The following is a 27,326-nucleotide window of genomic DNA, read 5'->3' as shown; positions in this document are numbered from 1 at the left end:
TAGAATTATTATATTCCTTGGTACTCCTATCATGTCTCACAAGAGATGGAGAGATTTGGAGACCCCTCTTACTAAACAAACAATATATCAATAATAAAGAGATATTTAACACTTATTTTACCAATAAATAATGCTTGCGACACCTCTTAGTTAAATGAAAATATCTGGGTTCATACAATTTGTTTAAACTAGCCTAACACCCAACTAGCCACAGCATGACCAACCATCATCCTGAGCTACAGTATGGGAGCTGTCACCTTGGAACAGCCCTCTGTTTTACAGTTTAGTAATATATAAAACCTAGCACATTCACAATCTTGAACGATTAGTTTGAACACTCAATCTGCATAGTGAAAAGCACTTTTTTCTATTATGCTGAAGTGCTGAAATTGCTCTATTTAGTTTTAGCTTATATGAAAGCAACAACATATTTCCTTATTATTAATCAGGATGTCTGCTGGTGCCATTCGAGTGTAGTTTTTCAATTGAAACGCACAACAGAGCTATTCATTGATGCTTAAAAAACACAGGGCTCACTTTGCGTGATTCCAAGGTTTAAGCTTTTTCATTGTGACATGCACTTACAGTACAATACAGCTGTGGTAACATTACAGGCAGTGAGATTCGTATCTTCAAACCTCCTCAATAGTGTGGCAATGATATAATAATGATTTCTTTTTTTCTTTTACTCATAATGAAACAAAATAGCAAAAAAAAAAAAATAGCATATGTGTATAGTATAGGGCTATAGGCCTATAGTAACTGCAGTAGCACAGTTGCCATGAGACATAACTGCATTCTTACTACAGAAAACAGTTTAAGACTAATTATATATCATATGATGTCATCGTTTTTTAAGTGAGCGACTTCTTTGATCATCTTCAAAAAGGTTCCTATATATACCTAGGGGCTCAAACCAGCAGAGATCAGTGAAGGGACGAAATCAGACAACGGGTGACTGTCTAGCATACTACTAGACTCTAGTAGTAGGCTAGCCCAAACCAGCCTAGAATCTATAGATACCAGCTGACACTAGTTCTGCTTTCAATGCTGGGTTCCAGCAGAGTCACAGAACTACTGTCACTGGTGTCACTGTCACTGGTTTCAAGTGATAGGGTTAAGGGGGCGGGTGGCGTAGGCTTTATGTTTAATGCATTAGGGCAGGGGTTTTCAACAACTCCTCAGAGGGGGTCCGCCAAATCTTTTCAGAGTTTGTGTAGAGGGAAAAAAGAACTGGCCAAGTAGAGATCCAATGGTCAAGTTGACTAAATATTGAGGGTTTATAAGGTTAACTATATGAAAATACACATTAGCATGAATCCAACATTCCAACTATCTATGAAACCTATGAAAAAGTTTACTCTGCAACACAGTTTTATAAAGTATGCAATGGGGGTCCCTGCTTCATCTCTCTCTCTCAGCTAGGGGTCCTTGGTCTGAATAACGTTGAAGACACTACATTAGAGTAAGGTTGGTGTTAGGAGGGTACATCATAGCAGTGCAGTCAGGCTCTGCAGTTCAGGAACCTCCTATTGCTTTGGGTTCCGGGGTGAAGGTCTTAAAAAGGAGAAGCAGGGAGGAGTTAAACAACTTTAGGACAAAGTATTGTCTGACTTCCTACTGCAAGGAAAGGAATGCTGTTATGGAGAAGAAACTCCGTACAGCGATAATATGGATGGACTCACTCACTCGCCTGGTTGTGTTTTATGTAGTCTAATAACTCGAATGGGATATTATGTGGGAACTGGGAAGACTTTGTGCAAATAAGGAACCTAAACCAGTGGAATAGTCTAGCCTACTTGTCCGGAAGAGCATTTTGTAAACATGCATGTGTTATTAATACGTTGAAAACAAACATCACATGCAGTCTCAAATGAAGTAATGGATCCAAACCAGACTGTTGTGTACATTTCGGAAAAAGTGCTTGTTTTGATTTCGTGCGCTCTCTCGTTCTTCGGCTCTTCACTCATTATATTTGTATACATATTTTGGTCAGATTTGAGGACGACTCCAAGAAAACTCCTGGTATATCTGTCGGTTTCAGACTGGTTGTCTGCGACCTCATACGCTTATGGAGCCTGGAAAGTTTTTAAGTCAGATTCTATAGACTGTGTCGCCCAAGGAGCAATATCTACGTTTGCAAACACGAGCTCTTTTTTCTGGACTGTTGCTATAGCCATTTACCTGTACGTTTTCATCGTGAGGTCCAACCAAAGACTTGCAGACAGCTTGGTGTTGTTTTTCCACATTGTCAGGTAAGTAAGTAGTAGCCCTGATACATGACTGACATGGGTTATCTTCTAAGTAGTCTTTGCACTTTCTCCCTTTTTGGTCCGTACAAACGTTCAGATTTCAAAGTGCTTACCTCACGGCTACGGATGTTACAATTATGTTCGGCCCCTCAAAAGTATCAGTAATTTCCGTATTGTTCAATAGAAAGCATTTTAATCCGATTGGTGGCCATTTTCTCCGTATTCTTTTCTTGTGCTTTCAACTACGTGATCCTATCGGTTGGGAGGTGAATTGCACTCTGATACATTATAACTATGAGAAAATGGCCACCGATCGGAATTAAAATGCTTTTTATTGAACAATACGGACATTACGGGTAGTTCTGAGGGCCGTACATAATTGTAACATCCGTGGCCATGGGGAATGCACTTTATAATTGAAATCTGAACGTTTATGTAGATGCATGGATCAAAAAGGGAGAAATTGCTAACACTATTGTGAAGTTCATCCATGACGGTCATCATGACAGATGACCGTCTTGTGATCCATGGCTAGTAAATTGGGACTAAGGACTTTGGCCTATTACTTTTGCTACTGCAATTCAATTTATACGAGTTTTAGTTGTGTTTCCCAACAACTGAGGTGAGGATGTATGAGAATAACTATCTTAGCAGTTGCACATTTACCTGGAGGTAGAGGTAGAATCGGATCTGTGCGGATGGACTTAAGGCTGTGACTTTAGGATACTTTTGGCTCATCCACCAAATATTTTGTGCAGTTAAATAAGCAATAGTACATTGTCATTACCAGGTAAAAAGTGAGATTATAAAAAATCTCTATGTATAGCCTATACATAGAGAAATGTTAAAAATCTCTTTTTACCCCCTTGGGGTAAAAGGCCCCCCATATGTCTGTATATATAATATATACAAAACAGAAGTAACACATGTTATTTTAATATATATTTATCCCACTAGTCTTGATCAATGCAACATTTTATGATCTCATTTGACCACGGTCCTCTAGTTTATTCCACCAAAACGATATTGAGGTAAATGTATCTTTTTGTCCAAAAATTACAACATTAACTTATTGTTGATATATCACTACTCACTAGGAAGGACTTGGGATAAATAATAACTTGTTTAGAGGAAAGAAATTACAACATATTTTGGGTGTGTTTTTTGTGTTTTGTTTTTTGTAAGTGAATATTTATTGACAACTGTGTCTGGGGCAAAACGTCCCCTGCATTGGAGCAAAAGGCCTCTTTCAGAGGTTGGTCAATAATTTGCCAAAGACTTACACCAACAAGTAAGATGGCACAGTGCAAATCTTACCAATATTGTTCCCTACATTTTGAGGTAAATTTGTAAGGATTTTAGGAGTACACAGTTTGTGCTACAAAGTTACACAATAGAACACATGCACCAAATACACTCATGATTAAACAGGAAGATCTTTGAGGAAGTAATTGCAACATTTGGTTATTTGTCAAGAAGTTTCTTCTGTTTCCTGTCTAGTTGGGGTGTTCCATTGGCCATTACTACTGCAGCTCTGTGCCTTAATAAGATTGGGTTCGATGCATCAGAGGTGTCCGTAGGGTGGTGCTGGGTGAAGATCCAGGCTCCTGACCATGTGCTGTGGATGTTTCTGACGGGGAAGATCTGGGAAGTCCTGGCTTACATCATGCTCCCTGTCCTCTACATTTTGATCAAGAGGCACATCCACAGAGCAGTGAGAATCCAACTCAAATATCTGTCTGACTACTCCCTTCTGTGGTCTGAATAAGTCTTGTGCTGATAATGTTTCAAAACACACATTGTGCTTAGGGCACCCATGCCAAAGCCATGTAAAGCAACAAAAAAAAACAAGAACACATTAGACAAATCCTGAATGTTGCACTTTGTGGCTATTCAATACTTTCATCATAGAACCTGAATTAAGTTTAAATTCTGCTTATCATCATTATTACTTTCATAAATCCCACTCTTATAACGATATGTATTAGTTTAGCAGAAGTCTTAACTTGTCATGTGTCTCATTTAGCATGCAGCCCTGTCTGAGTACCGTCCACTCTTGGCCAGCAGCCCTCTGTCCAACTCCTCTTCCATGGCTGACCGGAAGCTCACCCTCATCCCGATCATCTTCATTGCCCTGCGTATGTGGAGCACAGTGCGCTTTGTACTGCTGCTAGTAGGCTCCCCTGCCGGGCAGAACCCAGTACTTGTCACTTTGCATGTGAGTTGAGCTCCAGCATATCGTTGCTTTGCTTTTGGGCGGAAACCTTGTATGTGCAAAACGGTTACTTTTCAGGAAATTAAAAAAAGAACCTGTGTTGCAATGGATCCAATGTAGTTATTATTTAGTCACAAGCCCTTGTTTACATTTCATCGGTTTAATAAGCCCCACAGGCACACTTAACCACTTTCACTTTAAAACATTTGTTTTTAAGTAGCGAAAATAGCAGATCTACAAACTCACAATTTGTCACAATGCGGCGCGTTGCGAGCTTGTAGATCTGCGTACAAAGCATTTAGGAAAAAAGGAAAAACATTGAACGTTGTAATATGGAGATACAAGGTTTCTGATGTTGACATTTTCATCTTTCATCATTCATTCAAATGAATGTTCATTTATAACAAGTACTATAAACATGATTATAACCTGTTTTGTTATATTTGTGCTATGTGAAAACAGGGTATTAGATGTGTGTTTAATACTGTAAGAGTAAAAGACAAGCTGCAACCATCACATTTTGTGATTACTTACTCCATTGTTCAGATGCTCGGGACATTGCCTACTTGTAATAGTTAGAATGATCGCACAAACACTATCATTTGTCTTTGTTAATGCTACATCCATACTATTAAAATACATATTGTTAAAAAGACACATTTCTTTTCAAAAGTTCAATAATTACATGATTTTTCCTAAATCAATGAGTAATCATGTTAAATAACCAAAATGATTGTGCTTATGATTTTTGCCATAATCGAGCAGCCCTATATATCTGTGTGTATGCTACTGTGTGTTTATTTACACTTCTGTTTACACGATTGAACTTGTATGCAAGGCCATGTTTGCATACCGTAATTACAGTGAATCCCCTGAATGATTACCGTTAACATTTAATGCTTTCCATCTGCTCCTCCAGGGCATTGGCAACACGTTCCAGGGTGCAGCGAACTGCATCATGTTCGTTCTGTGCACCCAGCCCATCCGCACGCGTCTCTCAGCAATGTTCTGCTGCTGCTGTAAGTGCCGAACAGGGTCCCCCCGCTCACAAGACTCTTCCCAAAGGCCTCAGCTTGTGACCGAAGAGAGCACTAGCTGAGCCCGGGCCAATGTAGCCTGGGACCAGACGAATCTAGTCTAGCTACGCCAGGCTAGGGCCAATGGATCATTTCTTATGGTTGGGAAGGAGATGAGGAAAATGATGAAGGGGTTGGAGAAGAGCACCAGCTCAGCACCAGCCTCATTAGAGCAAGTGCCTGCAAAGATGGCTGGGGAAATTCTGCATGTGCATGCACATCTGCCTTAGGGGACGTACTGTATATGTATATCACATGCACTTTGGATGATGAGGACCGTGGCGCATGTACAGCCTGATTTATACTTATTCTTGTGCGCACCAAAATAGTAGATCTACAAGCTCACAACAGATCGTGTTGTGCTGTGCTGTGAACCTGTAGATCAGTTACAGTATTTTCATGTGTGACACTTGAGCGCAACTAAGCATAAATCAGGCTTATGATGCTTCAAATAGTATTCTATTACTTGATCTCCGATATCATTTGGCCACATGGAACACATTAGATGTATTGTATATACATAGTTTGTGCTTGTTTTTTTAATATAATATATTAAGTGAAAGGGCTTTCAAAGTTTAGGTTTAGCCTATTCCTGTGAAATTACTCTTGATTGTACTTTTTTATGGTGTTGATTTTTTATTTATCTTAATATCAGTCCTTGTAATAATGCAGTTTAAAACTTTTATATTATTTTGTGTGCACTGATGTGCTGTATGTGTCATGTTACCCCTGGTCAGTTTTATGTTGCTAAATGGGGCTTCATGCTTATTTCTGTAAGCTAATTAGCTTAAGCTTTTTACATAACACAGCACATTGGATTTGTGGACTTTGATTTCTAGATAAACTTTATATCACATGGCTTTGGCAAGTACTTTGTCTCAAGCACAACACAAAATGAATGCCTAAGAAATATAGACTGCCAGGCCTAATATCTTTTTTAACTGTATAATTTAATTATGACGTGGGGACAAGAATGCCTTGTTTACATTTTTTCAGCTATACAGAATAGCTATAGCATGCTGCTCCAATCACTCATACTTTAATAAATACATTTGGGTGAATTAACTCATGATCATTCTATCGAAATTGTATTTAGATATTGACTGTCTTTATGAGATTTTTGAGACTGGGAAGATTTCACTCCAAACCTATTGTTTCATCCATGACCAGAGTTGCAACTTGTTTTTCTTGCTGTAGTTGCAGAAAGTCTTCAGCCAAAACGACACCAAATAAAGTTTCAATCATTTCATGCTGTGGCCATGTGTGAAGTGCCATCAGAGTGTGTTGTCTATACTCTCTGAAAACTGATGCCGTTGAGTGATATATAAGCCTCACTTCTCCTTTGAGAGCAGTTGTTTTTGGCTTCCAACCCAACTTAGCAACATGCCACAAATGAAGCATAGCGTTAGTTCATGCAGGACACGGAAGTCGTGCACGCCAAAGCTGTAACCAGCAGTCAGTCAGCTGATGTGAACATCAGCTTTCTATTCCCCATTCACAGCCCAGCTGGTCATTACATCACACACTCATTATCCAATCACAGCTCATGCTTGAGCAAAGAGGTTCCTATAAATATGGCTTCATATTCTCTAGGTCTTTCTTGGTTGCTGAACCAATGCATTTTGCTAGCTGCTGCGAGCTTCATCTGCTGCTCATCTACTGCTTTGTGCGCTGCTCTATGATATTTTGGTGCTATATGAGATGAGTCTGCTTATGATGCTGACTTTACCACTGCTACAGCAGCAATGCTTCTTCTATTATTGCTGCCAAACACTAATGTGCTCATAGCTTAAGCGAATAGCATGCTTGCTGCCATGTAGAAATTAGGAATTGTTGTAGCACAAAGCTAATACAGCATGCTTGCTGCCCAGACAGTAGAAGCTTGATTTGTTTGTAGGCTACTCTCTTCACCATGTGGTAAGTTGAATTGTTTGTAGCTTAAAGCTAACATAGCATGCTGCTGCATTTAGAAGTTTGTTTGTTATACAGCACTGCACAGTTAACATGGCATGCTTGCTTCCCATGTGGAAAGCTTCAATTGTTTGTAGCTTAAAGCTAACATAGCATGCTGCTGCATTTAGAAGCTTGGTTGTTATACAGCACTGCACAGTTAACATAGCATGCTTGCTTCCCATGTGGAAAGTTCAATTGTTTGTAGCTTAAAGCTAACATAGCATGCGTGCTGCCATGTGTTTAGAAGCTGTGTTGTTATACAGCAATGCTCAGTTAACATAGCATGCTTGCTTCCCATGTGGAAAGCTTCAATTATTTGTAGCTAAAAGCTAACATAGCATGCTGCTGCATGTAGAATCTTTGTTGTTATACAGAACTGCACAGTTAACATGGCATGCTTCCTTCCCATGTGGAAGCTTGAATTGTTTGTAGCTAAAGCTAACATAACATGTGGAAAGCTTGAATTGTTTATAGCTTAAAGGTAACATAGCATGTGGAAAGCTCGAATTGTTTGTAGCTTAAAGCTAACAGCATGCTTGCTGCCATGTAAAAACTTTGATTTGTTTGTACAGCGCTGCAAAGTTAACACAGCAGCTTGCTCCCCATGTAGGCTACTTCCTTTTATTCCCAGCAGAAGACATTTCAGTGGTTTTAAAGAGCTTTCATCAGGTAATGAAACGTGGCTATTTTAGCATTTTATGGCTTCAGGTATAGGAATATATGGAGCTACATTTTTGGGCCGAAAGTTTGATTTTTCCAAAATAAGTACTGCTTCTAAGTTCTAATGCTGTTCTGCTGAGGCACTCTTGACTCTGGGAATACCCACAATACATGGTGCAGTACCATCTAGTTGGCTGAAGCTTCAAGCAGAGCTTCCAACAGTTGTAGTGCTCTGCTAGCACAAATGCTTTTATAATATGTTTATACTTATCAAAGCTGTCGTAGACAATCTGTGTGCAACGGGGCATAATATAAGACAAGAAGTCAAAATTTAGACATGTATTCAAGCCAGGAAAGGAAATCACAGCATGTGTATCAAATCAGTGTTGCCATGTCTGCTTATTATAAGCGACTTTGGGATTGTGTTCTGTTAAGTCACTAGCAAATATGATTACTAAACAGGGTTCATGTGAAGGAACCCCATATTCATATGTAATCATGGTACAAAAAATGTTTAATATTCTAAACACTTGTTTTGCGACTTGTTTTTATAGACTTGGCGCTTGTTTTTCTTACAATCTGGCAACACGCCGTGGTGGTGTCACGTGACTACTCCTTGGGAGTAATCAGGAAGTCTCATACAATACAGCATGCATCTTGGGTATTGTAGTCTATGCAACTGACACAGTCATATCATGGTCAATTCAGTTCAATGCTACCGTGTGAGAATAAGGTGAAGGCAAGGGTGTTTTCTTTCTTAACTGGTCATGTGCAGGCATTATGGCAGTGTAACTGTCATGTTAAATAAGGTACACAACTATCATGTCATGTTAAATAAGGTACACAACTATCATGTCATGTTAAATAAGGTACACAACTATCAGGGGATATTCAAGTTAATATAATCCACTCAGTGAAGCTGTTATTTCTGCATTCCTGTTCTATTCACTTAATTTATCGCTCAAGTTCAGGTAACTATTATGTGGGTGGATTAGTTTGCAGATGCTTAAATAGATAATTACTTCATGGTGGATTTAAAGTCTTGTGAAATGGGGCGATTGCTTCAATTGTAGTGGGTTGTCCTCCAGGGGGTGCCATTTAGAGGGCAAGCAAAGGTTAATCTGATTCTCTGCTGCTTCAATTCTATCAGCTTATGACTTAGATGCAGGGAGCGGATTCATAGTGCATTGAATTAATTGCATGTTACTTCACTTTTAGCTAACCATGTCATTGTAAAGGGATATTCATTGCTTGAATTCACACTGCTTCTGTTTTGTTTATGAGCGACTGCTATTATGGTGATCCAAGGCTTTTGATGGCATGACCTTCTTTCCATCACGGATGCCGGGAAGGTTCAGGTTGGGTTGCTGTTAGTTCTAAAAGTGTGAGATACTGATTCTACTACTAAAAAGCTACTTATACTTGCTGCTAACATTACAGCTATAAATCATGCTTGGCTAAATGCTGCTACTATTTTATCGTGCTACTCATTCTACTGCAGTTGAGCTGCTACTACTATGATGAGGATACTAATGTTAATCATGCTACAGGAAAAAGGTTACTGCTACATAGTAACATAGTGTCAGCAGTGGGCAGACAGAGGGAGTTCTGCTGACTGAGGCACGTTATCTAGTGCATTGCTTATTTCTCACAAAAATATTTTCAGATGCATACTTTGTCTGTTTAAGTACTAAAGGAAGTGCGCACCGTCTGGCCACATCTCGAGTTGGACAAAAAACACAGCAGGTGAAAGGCGGAAATCATATAATAGTCATTATTCATTGCAAGGATAAAGGGGGTTTACTTGTCTCTGACTCATACAGGTGCTGCTGGGTTAAGTTTCATTGGATGGTTGCAGAAAGAAGAAAACTTATGATGATAATTGCAATTTAAAATAATTGCTTATTGCAAACAAAGTCTTAAAGATGCATTGCGGTCTGCTTATTGCAAACGGTACAGCTACAGTACTCTTCAGCTGCTTGATTCCAGCATTCACAATGAAGCAGCAGGTTGCCGGTCTGCAGCCATGAACGCTACTACGTTCACCATGAGTGAATGATATAATCCAGCTGTTTGCTTACAGATCTCCACAGCGTCCAGACGAGAAGGCTTGCATGCTTGCTCTTGTGTGTGTCTTTCCAAAAGTTCATCTAGGTGGTGTTCTGCATGCTTGTGGAACTTGAAGCTTTTGTGGATCGCTATCTACGTATCTGAGATTGACATCAGGCATAAGTATGCTGCTGAAAGTGTTGGCTGGGTTCCACTGCACTGATTTTTGTAGTATGATTCTGTTTTGTATTGCATTTCTTTATCTGTGCGTGATGGGTAAGGTCCGCAGTATGCTTACTGCTGCATATAGTTATTACATTTTACACTTTTAATTTAGTTTAGCTTGATGAATTCATTTCTGAGGTCTGCAGCATGCTGCTGCTACACATAGTTTCACACTTTTGTAGGATGAACTTAACATCTTAAACTCTTAAACACTGTAAATCAGACAGGGGGGGGAAGGTGCAAACGTCATAATTTCTAACCCTAACTAAAACCATGTTTTGTCTCTGTTCTCCATGATCCAGTATCTGCAAAGACGTCCTCTGGCGAGGCAAGACTAATGTTCTTCCTGACCGACAAGGGAAAGCCAGGGTCATGGTTCACGGCCCGGCTCTGTCTCCTCTACAAAAGATGTGGACTGCTGCGCAGCTGTATACCTCTCACTCATTTCCGCATTGCATTGGTGCAGCTACATTGGTCTAGGCTTAAACTTGAAGTTGCTCAAAAAGCAATGAGTGGCATGTACTGTATGAGGAGACGGTTAAATAGAGTCTGCATTCAAAAGTGGTTGGCAATGGCATGGGTTCATTCTGATGAAGATAGTTGACTTTTACGGATGCATGCTTGCATCCCTCTTATCTGAGCGGATAGGGAGTTACAGCACGCTGCTGTTACACACATATGTTATTAATCAGTGGTGATTACAGGGGCGTTCCGTTGCTAGGGGCAACCAAGGAATCTCAACCCTATAGTACACTTTCTGGTTAAGTAGGCTACACTCCTGAAGTACAGGATCAACATGGCTGTTGAACACACACATAGTGTATATATACGTCATTAATTGTAGGATGACCTCGTTTTAAGATGCATGCTTGCATTCTTTTAGTATAGCTTAACAATCAAATGCTGAGGTCCACAGCAAGCTGCTGTTACACATAGTTAGTACACTTTATTTATCATGAATGATAAACATTAGTTATCATTCATCATAGGATGACCTCATATACATATATATATTTATATATATCAGATTTCTTTAAAAAGAAATAGAATGTCCTTTTCGAATCCTATTCGCGGTGCAACATAGCAGTGGGCATCGCTTTACGATACCGTCTAGGACTCCTGAGTTCAGGAATCAACAGGTTTCTGCATTCATCAGGCCTGTTGAACACATAGTCTTAAGATGCATGCTTGCATTTGTTTAGTTTAGCTTAACAATCAAATGCTGAGGAACTCCTGAAGCTCAGGAATCAACAGGGCTGTTGAACACACAAATGCATGCTTGCATTTAAAGCACTCCTGAAGTACAGGATCAACATGGCTGTTGAACACACACAGTATATATCTCATTAATTGTAGGATGACCTCATTTTAAGATGCATGCTTGCATTCTTTTAGTATAGCTTAATAATTAAATGCTGAGGTCCACAGCAAGCTTGCTGTGACACATAGTCTCTTATCACATAATTTGTAGAATGACTTCAGGATGCGTGCGCATTCTATTTTAAGTCAGTAGCAGGTTTGCTACTTCACATAATATAGTATGACTGATTAAGGCGTTTTTTTAGGCTTGGCGTTGGCTTCCGTGTGTTGGGGGGGAATTCTGTTATGCACTCTCTGAGTAGCCTAGCTGCCGCTTGGCTGAAACCAGAGAGTATGCATTTATTGGTTTTGGGGGATTTGCTAAAGCATTCTCTGAATATATGCTTAGCAGGCTGCTTCGACAAAATTCAGTGAATATTCTCCCAAGAGTGGAGCTTTAACGCCAAGCTTAACTGTATTCCATTTGTGGCAATAAATGGTTCTTTATCTACTAAGACGAGAGTGTTTCTGATTGAAATGAAGCATAGCGTTAGTTCATGCAGGACACGGAAGTCGTGCACGCCAAAGCTGTAACCAGCAGTCAGTCAGCTGATGTGAACATCAGCTTTCTATTCCCCATTCACAGCCCAGCTGGTCATTACATCACACACTCATTATCCAATCACAGCTCATGCTTGAGCAAAGAGGTTCCTATAAATATGGCTTCATATTCTCTAGGTCTTTCTTGGTTGCTGAACCAATGCATTTTGCTAGCTCCTCCTCCACCCCAGCCTCCACCTTTTGATTAGAGTCTGCCATAGGCTCAAATACTTGTGATTATCATGTATATCTGCTTTGTTTAGAGTCTGGCTTAGGCTCAAATACTTGTGGTTATCATGTATATCTGCTGTTTAAAATCTTGCTAGGCTCAAATACTTGTGTTTATCATGTATATCTGCTAATTCTAACTAATATGTTAATGTATTGCTTATTGTTGTCATTGTATCCCTATGGGGGATTTGCTAAAGCATTCTCTGAATATATGCTTAGCAGGCTGCTTCGACAAAATTCAGTGAATATTCTCCCAAGAGTGGAGCTTTAACGCCAAGCTTAACTGTATTCCATTTGTGGCAATAAATGGTTCTTTATCTACTAAGACGAGAGTGTTTCTGATTGAAACCAGACAGAATGCATACCAAAGAACCCACTGAACCCTTTTGAGCACAAGGTCCCCTATATATCACTGGCGACAGTACCAGAGGAGAGTCTTTTCATAGTTCTCCAGACTGCTTAAATTCTTATTTCTAGATACAATGAAATCTCGATGATCCTTTCTTATAGGTGACCAGCTACAATCAATAAGATTAATTAGTGCAGTGGCTATGAGGAAGTAATGGAGAAGTCCATTGTGCTGCAGGGTAAATTTAGCTTTATATGCAAGTGGTTATCATTTACTTGACCCTCCTGGCCGGTCAACCTCTAATTTCAGAAGTGCCTCATCAGAGGTGTTGTAATGAAGTTGATTCATCCATATATCTGTTATGGCTTATTAATTAGTCCAGTCCACAACTTAGTGGAAGTGGTTTTGTCAGGCCAGACAATGCTATTCTTGTGATTTTTTAAAGAAGTGAACAGTTTACCCACTGTCATGACAACAGTTACTTTTCCAAAACCTTAACCTGGCCGTCACTCTCTACACCACCCGATGTAGATAACATGTGCAAGAATGTGGTGATTATTGATAATCTATGTAGTCTACACATGTGAAATGCTATTTATTGCAGCTGATGTCTCAGTAACACCAAGATTGTTGTTGTGAAGTAGTTTTTACTAATAGAATCGGTGTTTAAAAGATTGCTATTTTAATTTTGGAAATTAGACAGGTAAGGGAGAGAGGTGCTTTGATGAGACTGCATTAGAGAGGGGGTGGGGCTTCAAATGGGCTGGTAACAAGGTCAAAGCCTGCATTTTTTATGAGCTGTTGGATGTGTCCACAGAAATACAGCTTTTTAACACATACATGGAAGAAAAATATAACAGCGATATACCAAATGTTTAAAACAAATCTTAAACAAATGTGAAACATTTGTAATATTTTTTGAAACATTTTAACAACACAAATTTGGATCGAGGTCCCTCCCTGGCACAAAATATTTTCATTTGGGGGTCTGTGGCCAAATACATTAATTTTGACATGAAAACGTTTGAGAACCACTGGCCAACAGTACCACTGGCAGAATACAGTATTCTATGGCAGGACGGAGTGAGTGTCTTTATGCTGATGATGTGGACCACATTTTTGTCCTTGCGGTTCTCCAGAGGATGAATGGTGGAATGACACATATTGCATTCTCTTAATGCAGTAAGAATGCAGTATGTGGCTCCTCGTAGTTATTCCAGTGAATAGGTTGACAGATTTGGCTGACATTGAAGCAGCTTTAACACATGGAAACACTTAAGGACGGTGGTTTATCTCTCCTCCTATATTGGCTTGCTTCCCACTAGTTTAATTCATTGGTAGGGCAGCATTTGAAATTTGTGGGAGGCAACAGTCTGGCCACACAAGACTAGCGACACAGGAAACAATGCATTTGTCTCTTTAAGAGGAGGGGAAGGGGAGGAGTGTTTATTAAGTGCCCGGTCTCTCTTTTCCGTACCTCCCTCTCTCTCTCCCTCCCTCCCTGTCTGTCCCTCTCTCCTCCACTTCTCCCTACTGTTGAAATTCCTCTCTCAAGAGTTTGGCATTTCCTCTGAGCTCACTGGCTGAGGAGAGACCCCGCAACCAACTGGAGAGATAGAGTGAGCGGGAGAGAGAGGGAAGGAGAGGAGAGAGAAACACAGAGAGGGAGGGAAAAGACAGAGGAGAGAGAGAGAGAGAGAGAGAGAGAGAGAGAGAGAGAAATAAGTGTGTGTGAGTGAAGGAGAGAGAGAGAAAGAGAGAAGGGGAACTTTCAAACATTCATGTGTACATTATGAGTGGATGGTAGAGTAGAGTACATACCCTGAGTCCAAGGCATGCAGTTTCACTCAAAGAGGAACTTCACAAAAATAGACCAAATCTGGGTTCTTCTCTCTGAGCAGAGGAGGAACTTGGCAAATCACACTGGTGGAGCTTCAAGACGAGAACCACAGTATTTTCCTTCCAACCACTGGGCAGAGAAGAACCACCACGCCGTGCTGGGGGAAAAGCAGTATTAAGAGGATAAACTCTGGGAACAACAGGACTCAGAAGAACAGCTATAGGAGCAGATAACGGAGTGAGTGTTAAAAAAATAAGGAAAAGGAGGCAAGGAAAGGGAAGACGTGGAGTTTGGCTGCATCATCCACTGCATTTGGGAGTTATTATATCTGCTGTATTTGACTGCATGGGGTCTCAACATGGGTTAGCCTTAAACAGATCCATCTGCCAGCCTTCAGGCGTACACAAGTAAACCACATAACATTACACAGAGGATACTGTCATAAGGTACAGACTGGTGGGTGAAGGGGGGGCGGGGTCTATACTGCAAGAGGTGACCTTGTTGACCTTGCTAGCCTTCTTAATGGCTATCCTTTATTGATGACAGAGATGGTTCATGAGGCTGTGTTGATGTGCCAAAAAACATTAGCCACCCAAGGTAATAGGGAATAGTTTGGCTACATGACACGTTTTAGAACAACTAGACCGGTGCCCTTTGGCATACCTGCATACCTCTTGTCTTTTGGGACACACACAGCAAGTTTCAGGCCATTCGGTAACCATATAAGGAGTTCCCAATTAATGCAGCTAGGCCCAAATATGGAGTGTGTTGTCTAACCTAAATGTGTTATCATGGCATCAGGCGCAAACAAATCAGTCAGCTCCAAAGATGGGCACAAACGGGGGCATGCCCATATATGGGCATATATTGATGACATCAGGGATCTTCATATATGGGCATAAAAGGGACATGAACTGACAGATATACAGAGATCTCCATATATGGACATATCACCATGCTCATATATGGGCATATACTGATGACATCAGGGATCTCCATAAATGGGAATCAAAGGGACAAGGACTGACAGATACAGAGATCTCCATATATGGGCATATCAGTCAGATCGGTGGTGCGAAGTAGGTGTGAGGGCCTCTTAGCAGCCCGAACTCTTAGTTTCTTTAAGAAAAAATCAAATACATGTTTTTCTTAGTTGGAAGTTAAAACTGCTTTATCTCTTTTATTGATATTTTGCTCTCCTTGGATTCTTACATTGCACTTTAGCTTAATACCGTTATATTAAAGGCTAATGCAATAATCTACATTTACATTTTTTTTTAATTATCATGTGTTGTGTTTCTCTGAGCCATTCTCCAATGCCCAATTATTCACTGTTCCCACCGGCAAGAGGTATATATTTTAGCAGTTGCTTCTTAGCAGAGTGGCCTCAAACCACAAAGCATCCAATTTTATCCTGCCTAGCCTCAGGGTCCAGGGACATTATATTATCATATACCGATACAGCGTTTGCAAGAAAAGAATTAATGCAATACACGGCACAAACAACAAGACAAACAAAAAGATGTTTCATTTTGTTTTTGTTTTTTTGATGTTTTATTTTATGCCCAGTAGCCTTCTTTTATCCACATTCCACAATATAAAACTAATTCCTTTATTGTGAGTATAGGAATGGTACAAATATATCTCTAGGCTAAATTGAAATTTATTGTTCATTATCTTAAGGTTTTCTCTTTTTTCCCCCTTTTTGCCTTGTATTGTGTTATCATTTTATAAACAAAAGCCTATTGTGCAATCCGGCTCTGGGGGATGTGCAATGAAGACACATGTCTTTTTATTGTATTGTAACGTGATCAACGTGTGTAATTACTTCAAGAATCCTGCTGATTGCAGATCTGTACAGTTTAATGTGCCAATGTACCTTACCATTGGATTATCCTTTATCAACATCATATATTCACCTACAGCATGCAAAACTTTACAGAGTTATCTCCAAATTCTTTCAACACATAATTAATGAACACAACAAAGTACTGCAGTAAACTGTGCTGCGCTCTCTGATCCCATGTCCAAAGGGCATCCGGATCCAGTGGTCGAGCCACCTTTTATTACTGACAACAACAGTGACAGTAGGACTAAATACCGCCATGAAAGAAGACAAGGACTCAGGGGAACCTGTGGAGAGGAGAGGGGTGAGTTAGAATCACAGTGTGTGTGATAAGCACTATTACCAGGTTAAGTTGTAATTAGATGGTTAATTGTTTTGTCAGTATATTGTTTGGTCAGCATAATCATGATGGCTTTAATGCACTCGAATTCTTGCGTCTCTATTCTGGGCATGTCATAATAATAGGCGAGCATTGGGTCAAAATAGCAGAGCTACCAGCTCACATCGTGTCACATTGCAAGGCGTTGTGAGCTTGTAGATCGGCTCTTTTCGGCAAAGAGATTTGGTGGGGAGGGAAAAAAGGAGGGGACCAAGTATAGACCCCTGGGGAACTAAGAATATAGGGTTTAAGTGGTTAATGTAATGAAGACATCCAAGATATTAGTTAAATAATGATGTTTAAAATGATACTGATGTCTCTGACAGAGATTAACTGCTGTGCTGGCCCTGGCAACACTGGTTTCATGCTTTGGTTCATCTTTCCAATATGGTTACAATGTTGCTGTGGTCAACTCTCCATCTCCAGTAAGCCAACCTTTATTTCATTGAAGTCATGATTATAGTAACAGGATTGCATAATACTCTATATACGCTCATGTATGGGACCAATGTACAGAATATCAAATAAATACCTAACATCATATGACAGAATATGTAGCATGATATGAATAGTTTGTCTATTGTATTGTCTTGCTTTGTCCATTATTGTTAAGCCATTATTTTGCCATATCATTTGTGTCTGAAAAGTCTAAAGTGACTATGATTCTGATGTTGTGCGTATCTATAATGCCTAATAGATATTCAAAGGTGCTCTGCATTGTTTGTTCAGTAATAGGGTTCTCTCATCTCTCCAGCTCTTTGATAAACAGAAAATACATTTTCAGCTGGGTTACCATCACCAATCTCCTCCATTTATTAGCTTCAATTTGTTTAGTGTTCCACTTCTAATTTTGTCTGCTCATTTTTTTGTTTCATCTCTACGGATTTAACGTGTTTATCCTGTATCCTAATTGGATGAAATTGGTATTCCAACCAGCAAATGTATTGTATGTTTACTCTGAACAAACACTCTAGCTATCATTACTATGGGAATATAGAGCTATTTAATGCTTATATTAGCAAAACAAAAGAAAAACACTTAGACCACTCTAAAGGTGCTGTGAGTGATATTTGTTTGTTAACATAATTGTTAAATAGCTCTACCCGATAACAATCATTGCTTGGAGTGTTCAGTAACAGGAGTCTCTCTAGGTCTTTGGTAGAACAGAAAATACATTTTCAGGCCGGGATACCAATTTCAAGAGAGAGAACTCATGCAGGATACAGCAGGTTAAACAAGTGAAATTGGAAGGGATGAAGCAAATAAACAAGGAGACAAAATTGGAACTGGAAACGCAAGCTGATAAATGATATTCTCTCTCCTTATTGGATTAGATTTGTAACCCACCAGAAAATGAATTTTCTGTTTACTTAAGAGCTATATCACTTCTATATCACTTGAAGCACCTTTAAATCCGGCTTCGGTTTTGTTCTGCTCTCTCCAGTTCATGCAGCAGTTCTATAACTCCACCTACATGGAACGTTATGGTACACCAATGGAAGGGAACTTCCTGACTCTGTTGTGGTCTCTGTCAGTGTCCATGTACCCCATGGGAGGTTTCTTTGGCTCTCTGATGGTAGCCCCACTGGTTAACAAGTTGGGAAGGTAATATCTTATTGTATCACATTGCATGCAATAGGCTCAATATGTGTGGTATATCCATTTGTTACCATCTACCAGGCTAGTATAGTACTGTACCTCATTTTGTTTTTCATATTAGTAATCATGTAAACTTGATTCATGTAATAATTCATTAATTTGACATTACGTTTTCTTTTTTTTGTTTGGTTATTAAGTTCAAAGGGATTTCTTGACCAAATCCCATTGGTAGAAATTATTGATTTAACTTGTTCGTTCATTTTGTTTTAATTTGTACCATATTTATTATCATTTTTTCTTCCAAGCTATTATCAACACAAAATGAAGACTCGCCACATCCTTTTACATCTGGTGTTTTTGGACATGACGTTGACCCAAAAAGTTGTACATTTCTGTTGCTTCTAAATAAATACAGTACCATGTGAGAAGGTGTAGGGTTTCTTGATGCGATAGTACTCTTATAATACAAAAACATGAATAAAATAAACATGATGGTCTACTCTACATAGTTTCAATAATTCCTTTTTACTTTATGCAGGAAGGGTACCCTTCTCTTCAACAACATATTCTCCATCATTCCAGCCATGATGATGGGAGTGAGTGAAATCGCACAATCCTATGAGATCATCATTGTGGCCAGGATTCTAGTGGGTATCTGTGCAGGTCAGAAGAACCTAAATGGTCACGTATCCCAATGACTCAGATTGATTGGGAACCAGGTGACGTAGATAGTATGTTACGAACTGTACAGAACAGAACTGTATGTTTATGTTGTTTATGTTTCTCTAACCACCACTCTGGCATCCCAATTTTGGACATGTCATTATAGGGGGGGGGGGGGGGGGCACATCTAAAAGCTCACTGTATAATAAGTGTGAGCTTGTGGCTATTTTCAAAATAATTTAGATTGTTTATTTTTTGTGGTTAAGTGGTGAAATGGTCTGATTGCATTCACAGGTTTGTCATCCAATGTGGTGCCTATGTATTTGGGTGAGCTCTCTCCAAAGAACCTCAGAGGAGCAATTGGGATTGTACCTCAGCTTTTCATCACCATCGGCATCCTCAGTGCTCAGGTGCTGGGCATAAGGCATATACTGGGCAACAGTGGAGGTAATGGTGGAGCCTCTCAGAGTGGAATTATAGCTTTGTCAGTGGATTTCAAACTTTTTGTGCCCAAGGCACAGCAATGGGCAAGTCACAATCTCAAGGCACATCTGTATTCAAATAGCAAATGCCTCTGTATATGGAAATGAATGCCCACAAAGCACTGTGTGTGTTTGTTACAACTCCCAAGGCACACCTGGTCTTGTCTCACAGTAAACCAGTGTGCCAAGGCACAACGTTTGGTTCACCACTGAGCTGGGTGATTTTATGACATCAAAATACTTGTTATATCCTATCCTGGAATTGATTTAATAGTTGACTCCTCTTATTCTGCCCTGTAAAGATAAAGCTTGTTTTAAGAGCAAAATGTATACGTTTCGAGTTATAAATACTGTATATGTTTTAGTTTTCATATCAGTGAAAATATGACACTGAACTATGGGCTATCCAGTATGGTACCAACAACTATTTGGTCGGTGTGAAGATACATTTTTAAGTTACTTTTCTCAATTTCACAACTATACTTTTCATTGGTTTTTCATGGAACAGTCTGCAGTCTCTGCTCTCTGTGGCTTTGTAGGGTCAGTGTTTGGGGTATACTGTTGTGGCAATCAACTCATATACCAGTGAGTTGCTGTTGTTTTATTTTGTTTTGTGCTGAGTCAAACTATTGTTGTTCTCTCCCCAGGCTGGCCCATCATGCTAGGTCTGACAGGTATCCCTGCCTTGATAGAGCTGCTGCTGCTACCTTGGTTCCCAGAGAGTCCCAGGTACATGCTCATCCAGAGAGGAGATGAGAAGAATGCAAGAATAGGCAAGAACACAGCACACAACACATGTTTTTTGGAGAGAGAGAGAGAGAGAGAGAGAGAGAGAGAGAGAGAGAGAGAGAGAGAGAGAGAGAGAGGACGTATGACATAACACAGGTACAAAAACTGTCCAATAAAGAGAGAAACATACCCAGTGACATGGATATCTGACACGACGGTGTTCCTCCTTACCCTCAGCTCTGCAGAGTCTGCGCGGCTGTGAGGACGTGGAAGAGGAACTGTCCGAGATGCGCATGGAGGACCAGTCGGAGCGGGCGGAGGGCCGTCTGTCTGTCCTCAGCCTGCTGTCCCAGCGCTCCCTCCGATGGCAGCTGGTCTCCATCATCATCATGAACATGGGGCAGCAGCTGTCAGGGGTCAACGCGGTGAGACACCCCGCCGTGCCCAGCATCCTTGTCCCTTGTCCTTGGCCCACAGTATCTTTGTTTCAGTAGCTGCTCTAGATAGGTTGGCTTTAGTTCTTTTTTATTTTATGAATATGAGCAGCAGTCTACGGCTCAATTAATTATACTTTACTGGTGCAGTCGGGTGAAGCTATAAGAGAGGAAGGGATGCACAGGGAGGAATGTTCTGGTGCAGTTTGATCCTAGACCAGCAGAGGCACTTTTGGGCCACGGTGTATTGTATTTACTGTGCAGCTGACAAAGCATAATGTCATAAGAGTCAGAATAATATCTACTTTCCTTTAAATGGCTCCATTCTACTTCTTTCTATTGCAGAGTGATATTATTGATTACCATAGTCCATGCAGATTATCATGGACAAAGTTGGGGCCTTAATGAGTGATCTTTATGTTCACGTGTTTGTATTGAAATAAATAAAAAACATGACCCTCCCCTCTTTTCCTCCAGTGATCCCCTCCCGTAAATATCGAACCGTCCCTAAACCAATCCATCCATCCACTATGTATGTAATCACAGCACATCTCACCTTGTTTCTCAGATCTACTATTATGCAGATAGCATCTATGCCTCTGCAGGAGTAAATCAGAAGGACATCCAGTACGTCACAGTGGGCACTGGATCTGTGAATGTCTTCATGACCATAGCTGCGGTATGTAAGCTGTTGAATAAAATCTATTCATGCAGTCAATCAGTCAGTAGTCATTCAGCAGAATCAACGGTTAGAGTTTTATGAGGTGTTTTAGATGTGTTCAGCATAGTCAAAGATACTACTCCTGGAAAGAACTAAGAACATTTCTGACTTGTAAAAATCTCACTCTCACCCTTCTTTAACACAGTGGTTCTCAACCTGTGGGTCGGGACCCCCAGGGGGGTCCCCACATGATTTTGAGGGGGTCCCCACTCCCAGATGACAGTGAAGTGACAATTTAAGGACTTTTAAGACAAAAACATAAGAGAAAAAATATAGCAAAGAAAAAGACCATTACTGCATCAAAAGTAATCGACAAACTATACTATAAAAACTGGTCAAACATTGGCCAAATTGTCAAATAATATAAGACAGAGGCAAAATTTGTGAAAATAGCAGATCTACAAGCACACAACGCCTTGCGTTGCGAGGTGTTGTGAGCTTGTAGATCTGCTATTTTCACAATATTTATCTGTGGAACAGAGTCAAACTAGATGTAATGCCTCAACTCAAATTGATTATTTTGGGAGGTCCCCAGTTCAAATATGATTATTTTTGGGGGGTCCCCAGTTCAAATATGATTATTTTGTTGGGTCGCGGATTGAAAAGGTTGAGAACCACTGCTTTAACATGATTACATTAAACATGTATTATTATTATTTATTTTTTTAATTACCCCTCCTCTTTGCTCTCGTCCCCTGTTTCATGCCTTAGCAGTTCTCTCTAATCATTCTGGGATCACATCAATAATTTGTGGCTCCTCTGACCATCACTATTGGTTGGTTATTGACTTTAATGTTGATGTTGGCGATGGATGATTATTCAGGAATTACACTGAAGTTACACTAGGTAAACTCATGTCAAAACTAATGCAAAATTATTATTTTTAATCCCAGGTGTTCATAGTGGAGGCCACAGGGAGGCGACTGCTTCTTCTCATTGGTTTTGGAATCTGCTGTGTATTCTGTGTTGTGCTCACCATAGCACTCAGCTTCCAGGTACCATTCACTAAACACCCTCAAATGTTACTCTTCCACCCTCTTGTGGCTGTGTTTTATAACACAGCAATAAAAAGGTGCTTGGTAATGTGATTATGGAGCCATAAAACCAGGGGTGACCCGGTGAATTCTCTACCCCCCCCCCCCCCCCCCCCCCCTTTCATACTGAACGATACTGCAGGATATAGGCTATATACTTAGGTCACACATAGTTTTTTTTCCCAGTATCCAGTATTATTAGGGACCAGTCGAAATTTACAGAAGGGGGTCCCTGGAGGAAAATAGGGGAGGGTCATGCCTTTCTAATTGTAGTACAAGGGAGGGTCAGCTAATTTGACTTTGAATCCAAGGGAGGGTCATGCAATTTTGAATTGATAAAATAGTCCATTTTTTATATACCTTTTTAGTACACCAGAACAGTGGTCAATGGCCCCTCTATTTCAAATGATACAAAGGATTCAAATCCAGTAACACCTTGGTCTATTTATTCTAACTCCCATTTCTGTGGAAGTTCAAGTTCTTGACATCCGACTTCCAAGTAACTGACAACATTGATGCGTCTTAACGCATCAATGCAACCTGAGACAGGCTATATTTGAGCCTGTAACTAAATACAGGCTCAAATAAAAGCCTGTATTTACCTTGATGTACTAAAACCTCCCTTAAAGTCATCCTTGAGTTGAAGAGATAACACTAATTTCACGACAGGGGTATATACATTACATACATTTTCTCCAGGGGTACCCTTCTTTAAAAATCGACCTGTCCCTTATCATTATTTATTATTATTTTTTTTATCTTGTTATATTATAGCTACTAGATCAGTGCCCGTTAGGCACCGGCCTACTCGAGTCAGGAACGATGCAAGTTTGAAATGCATGCCCCACCCAGTTATGCAATATCTGTTGTACTGTTCCTTTTATGCCCATCAATGGAGATCTCTCTGTCTGTCTGTCTGTCTGTCTGTCTGTCTGTCTGTCTGTCTGTCTGTCTGTCTGTCTGTCTGTCTGTCTGTCTGTCTGTCTGTCTGTCTGTCTGTCTGTCTGTCTGTCTGTCTGTCTTCCTGCCTGCCTGCCTGCCTGCCTGTCTGTCTGTCTGTCTGTCTGTCTGTCTGTCTGTCTGTCTGCCTGCCTATGTCCCTTTTATGCTGATCTTTTATGCTGATTATTTTATACGGAAAATGACTAAATGACCTGCTGACCTGTGATGACGTGTCAATGTTGTCAGTTACTGGGAAGTCGGAGGTTAAGAAAACGGAGTTAGAATCTCAAGAAGGGGAAGTGTACTGGAATGCCTGATTATCAAGGAAGCTTTTGAAAGGAAAAGACGTGATGGACACCAGGGATGCGCCATGACACTCATGGGTGGCTAACCTCGCACTGGAAGTTTGATGAAATACATTGCAGGGAATGGAGCCGGCTGGACCAGCTCATGAACAAACATTATTTCTGAACGATTGCGACCTTTGTCATATAATCGGTTCAGGAATATAAAAGAAGACATATCACAGGTTGTTTTCTAATGACTTGCTTTTCGATCAGATTGTAAATACCATTATTTATTTATTTCACTGCAGATAGTCTACATATTATATTTAAAATAATCCTTACCCCTTAAATTCAATTAATTTTTTTCAATTAAACTTGTTTTATTTGATGGCCTTCCTGCCCTGGCATTTGGCCTTTGTGCCCTAAAAAATGGACCAACACCAAAGGCCAAGTGACCTTGCCCCTAAAATAACGAAATTCCAGGCCTGGTCTCAATCGTTCAGAAATAGTGTTTGTTCATAAACTGTCCAGCCGGCTCTCATAGACTCCAATATTATTTCACTAACTTCCGGTGTGAGTCTACCACCCAGTGAATCTTCCGGCTGGAATTGCATGATAGAGAAAATGACGTCTGCTTCCCTTCCTTTCAAAAGCTTCCTTGCTGATTATTAGGAAATGTGCCCATAATCGCATGTGTACTGTTCACTCATACATAAGATACAAATCAATATATCAGTTAACATGAGTATAATGGAAGGTTGGGAAAGTAAGAGAATGGAGTAAGGGTAACCGTGGAATAGATCAGTGGTTCTTAACCTATGTTTTTTTTGCTCTGGACCTCTCGCATATTTCAGTTAAATAAAGCCTGGGCTTGATATAATTTGTTGCACGTAGTATTGTGCAACAAATTAAATCAAGCCCTTAACAGTCATTATTTAATTTCTATTTTTTCTCCATCACCATGCCTATTAACTCAAATATTTTCTTACATTTGATGGACTTATGAAATATGATTTTAATACATTTAACAAAGGTATTTTATTGATGTATTTACTTTTTAAAACATTTTCCCATGGACCAGCTGCAGGCCTAATTATGCCATGGACCACTAGTAGTCTTGGGGACCATTGGTTGAGAAACAGTGGGATGAAATGGGATGCAGTAAGTGTTACCAAAGCACTAATATTAGCCCATGGCCATATCCCCACCCAACACATAGTGGTCCCCAGGTTCATTCTTAGTCAAGGTGGTGGTCCCTGGTTCAAAATCATTTGAAAACCCCTGGCCTATGCAACCAACTCAACGCCGGGCACTGTACTCCCTCGGGTCGTCACCGACGCACACTGAATTTGAAGTCGATTGGTTAGACAGTTCTCGAGATATGTGAACTACAGAAGGACAGATGGACAGAGATTTTGTGCGTTTATACTGTTATACTGTAGTAGGAGTCTTTGAGTTACATGTCCTCCACCAACATTTCCACCAACATTTCGCAACTTACCACCAGTCTCATAGGTCTTTGCATGTTAATGAAATGCAGATTTCAAAACAAAGGACAGACAACTAGGATGTAGTAAATCTGTGGTTTAACCACACATGTTAGAGTGACAACATTTATTTCATAATACCCTGGAAACCCATTGAGTAGATTAACTCGCTTGCTTGTTATGGCTTAAAACAAACCTCATAAACATGTTTGATAATAATGGTCTGTGGTTTTGACAGGAGAGTGTCTCCTGGATGCCCTACGTCAGCATCGCCTGTGTCATCCTCTACGTCATTGGACATGCCATAGGGCCTAGTAAGTCTAACAAAAGTTGTTGATTACAACCTGGTGGTCCATTAGCTAAAGTGTTGTTTGGATGCGACTAGACATTTAATAATACATGTCAAAAAGTTGAGCTCAGTTGTTTAATATATGAGCGTCTTCCGTGTAATAGCACATCACTCACAGACCATGATGATGTTGGCTCCAAAGTGTTTGGGTTTGTGGTTGACCACATCTGCGTTCCAGGTCCCATTCCTTACGTGGTCACCACCGAGATGTTCAGGCAGTCATCCAGGCCGGCTGCTTTCATGGTGGCAGGATCTGTGCACTGGCTGTCTAACTTCACTGTTGGTCTAGTCTTCCCCTTCCTAGAGGTCAGTATCACAAGGAGTGGAATGGTCAAAATGTTGTTTTTTAAATTAAATCAGTTACTGATAAGCTGCTTATAATAATTGTAATCGTCAACATAATTGTTTAAATAATTCACTCACTTAATTAATCTTATAAGTTACTATAAGACTACTTTCCCTGGAAGATATACAGTAACAGATATGAAGTTGAAGTAGCCATTATTTCCATCATTATGTGTTGATGAGTTGTGTGAAGTGGTGTTTATGAAAGAAAATGCATTCTTCTCTCTTCAAACATATTTCTGTGTAATTCAACAAGTAATTACCTATTTCCTATGTGTCTACAATATAATTACTATAATTTCACTAACTATAGCTCTGTACAATTGCCATTCTTGGGGCGGTGGGGTGCGACTGCAATTGCGCTATATGTAATCCTTGACTCTCTGAACCTCTGAAGCTCTTACTTGGAAAAACTAGGAAGGAAAATCAGCACCGCACTGGTTGATAAGGAATAAGTCTCTGTATATTACGAAACAGCTATGACATTGAGGGTGTTTTGGAAAATAGAAGCCAGAGGAGATACTGTAAACACGCATGCTTCACATGCATGTTTACTTCCTCTATCAATCTGCAACCAAATGTCAAACATGAGGACACTGCGTGTGAAGTAAAAGGCAATGTTTTATTAACAGAAAACACAACATGCCTGAAAAGTAGAAATCTTCCATTATCACTCTCCCCCTCAAATGCCTTGGTGGGGGGGAGTATTTATATCCCCAAGCTGTTTATTCACTGCATTCTTAGAACATAACATCTAAGAACAAACTGATCACATTTCCATCCCTGGTCCCCTCCTCAGAGGTTCCTTGGGCCCTACAGCTTCATCATCTTTTCCTTCATCTGTCTGATGACCCTGGTCTACATCTGGCTGGTGGTCCCAGAGACCAAGAACAAGACTTTCCTGGAGATCAGCCAGATGTTCGCAAAGAGAAACAAAGTAGAGATCAAGCTGGGCAATGGAGATACACCACTGACAGAGACCAAAGACAGCCGGGAGGATGTAGTGAAGGCCACCGCCTTCTGAACACAAGAGACATTGAGAGCAGAGGAAGTGTGTGTGTGTGTGTGTGTGTGTGTGTGTGTGTGTGTGTGTGTGTGTGTGTGTGTGTGTGTGTGTGTGTGTGTGTGTGTGTGTGTGTCGGCAATCTAAGATCAAAAGAGACTTGTACATAATTCTGCACCAGACAAAGTCCTGTGCAGCTGAACTGTTATAGCATTATATATCAGTTATATACAGTAAATGATGTTAGTGTAAGTAAAAAACGGGGTGAATGAAAACC

The 27,326-nt window shown here is 40.2% G+C and overlaps 2 protein-coding genes across 2 annotated transcripts; both read left to right on the top strand.

Moving 5' to 3' along the window:
• The first annotated feature begins 1,528 nt into the window (after positions 1-1,528).
• Positions 1,529-6,930, top strand: gpr157 (G protein-coupled receptor 157). Its single transcript, XM_084068262.1, has 4 exons — positions 1,529-2,255; positions 3,753-3,966; positions 4,279-4,470; positions 5,387-6,930. The coding sequence occupies exons 1-4, from the start codon at positions 1,882-1,884 to the stop codon at positions 5,564-5,566; spliced, it is 960 nt and encodes a 319-aa protein (XP_083924388.1). The 5' UTR covers positions 1,529-1,881; the 3' UTR covers positions 5,567-6,930.
• A 7,661-nt stretch (positions 6,931-14,591) lies between these two features.
• slc2a5 (solute carrier family 2 member 5) lies at positions 14,592-27,289 on the top strand. Its single transcript, XM_084068064.1, has 13 exons — positions 14,592-14,986; positions 16,783-16,899; positions 17,301-17,399; positions 18,419-18,579; positions 19,112-19,236; positions 19,531-19,683; positions 20,366-20,491; positions 20,685-20,872; positions 21,450-21,560; positions 22,496-22,597; positions 25,591-25,666; positions 25,880-26,007; positions 26,846-27,289. Exons 2-13 carry the CDS (start codon positions 16,855-16,857, stop codon positions 27,068-27,070), a joined length of 1,539 nt encoding a protein of 512 aa, XP_083924190.1. The 5' UTR covers positions 14,592-14,986; positions 16,783-16,854; the 3' UTR covers positions 27,071-27,289.
• Positions 27,290-27,326: the final 37 nt, after the last annotated feature.

Source organism: Gymnoscopelus microlampas, assembly GCF_963454915.1.
Source record: "Gymnoscopelus microlampas genome assembly, chromosome: 10".
In the NCBI taxonomy this organism is placed as follows: domain Eukaryota; kingdom Metazoa; phylum Chordata; class Actinopteri; order Myctophiformes; family Myctophidae; genus Gymnoscopelus; species Gymnoscopelus microlampas.
The sequence above is the reverse complement of the archived record's forward strand: the minus strand, read 5'-3'. Positions and strand labels throughout refer to the sequence as shown.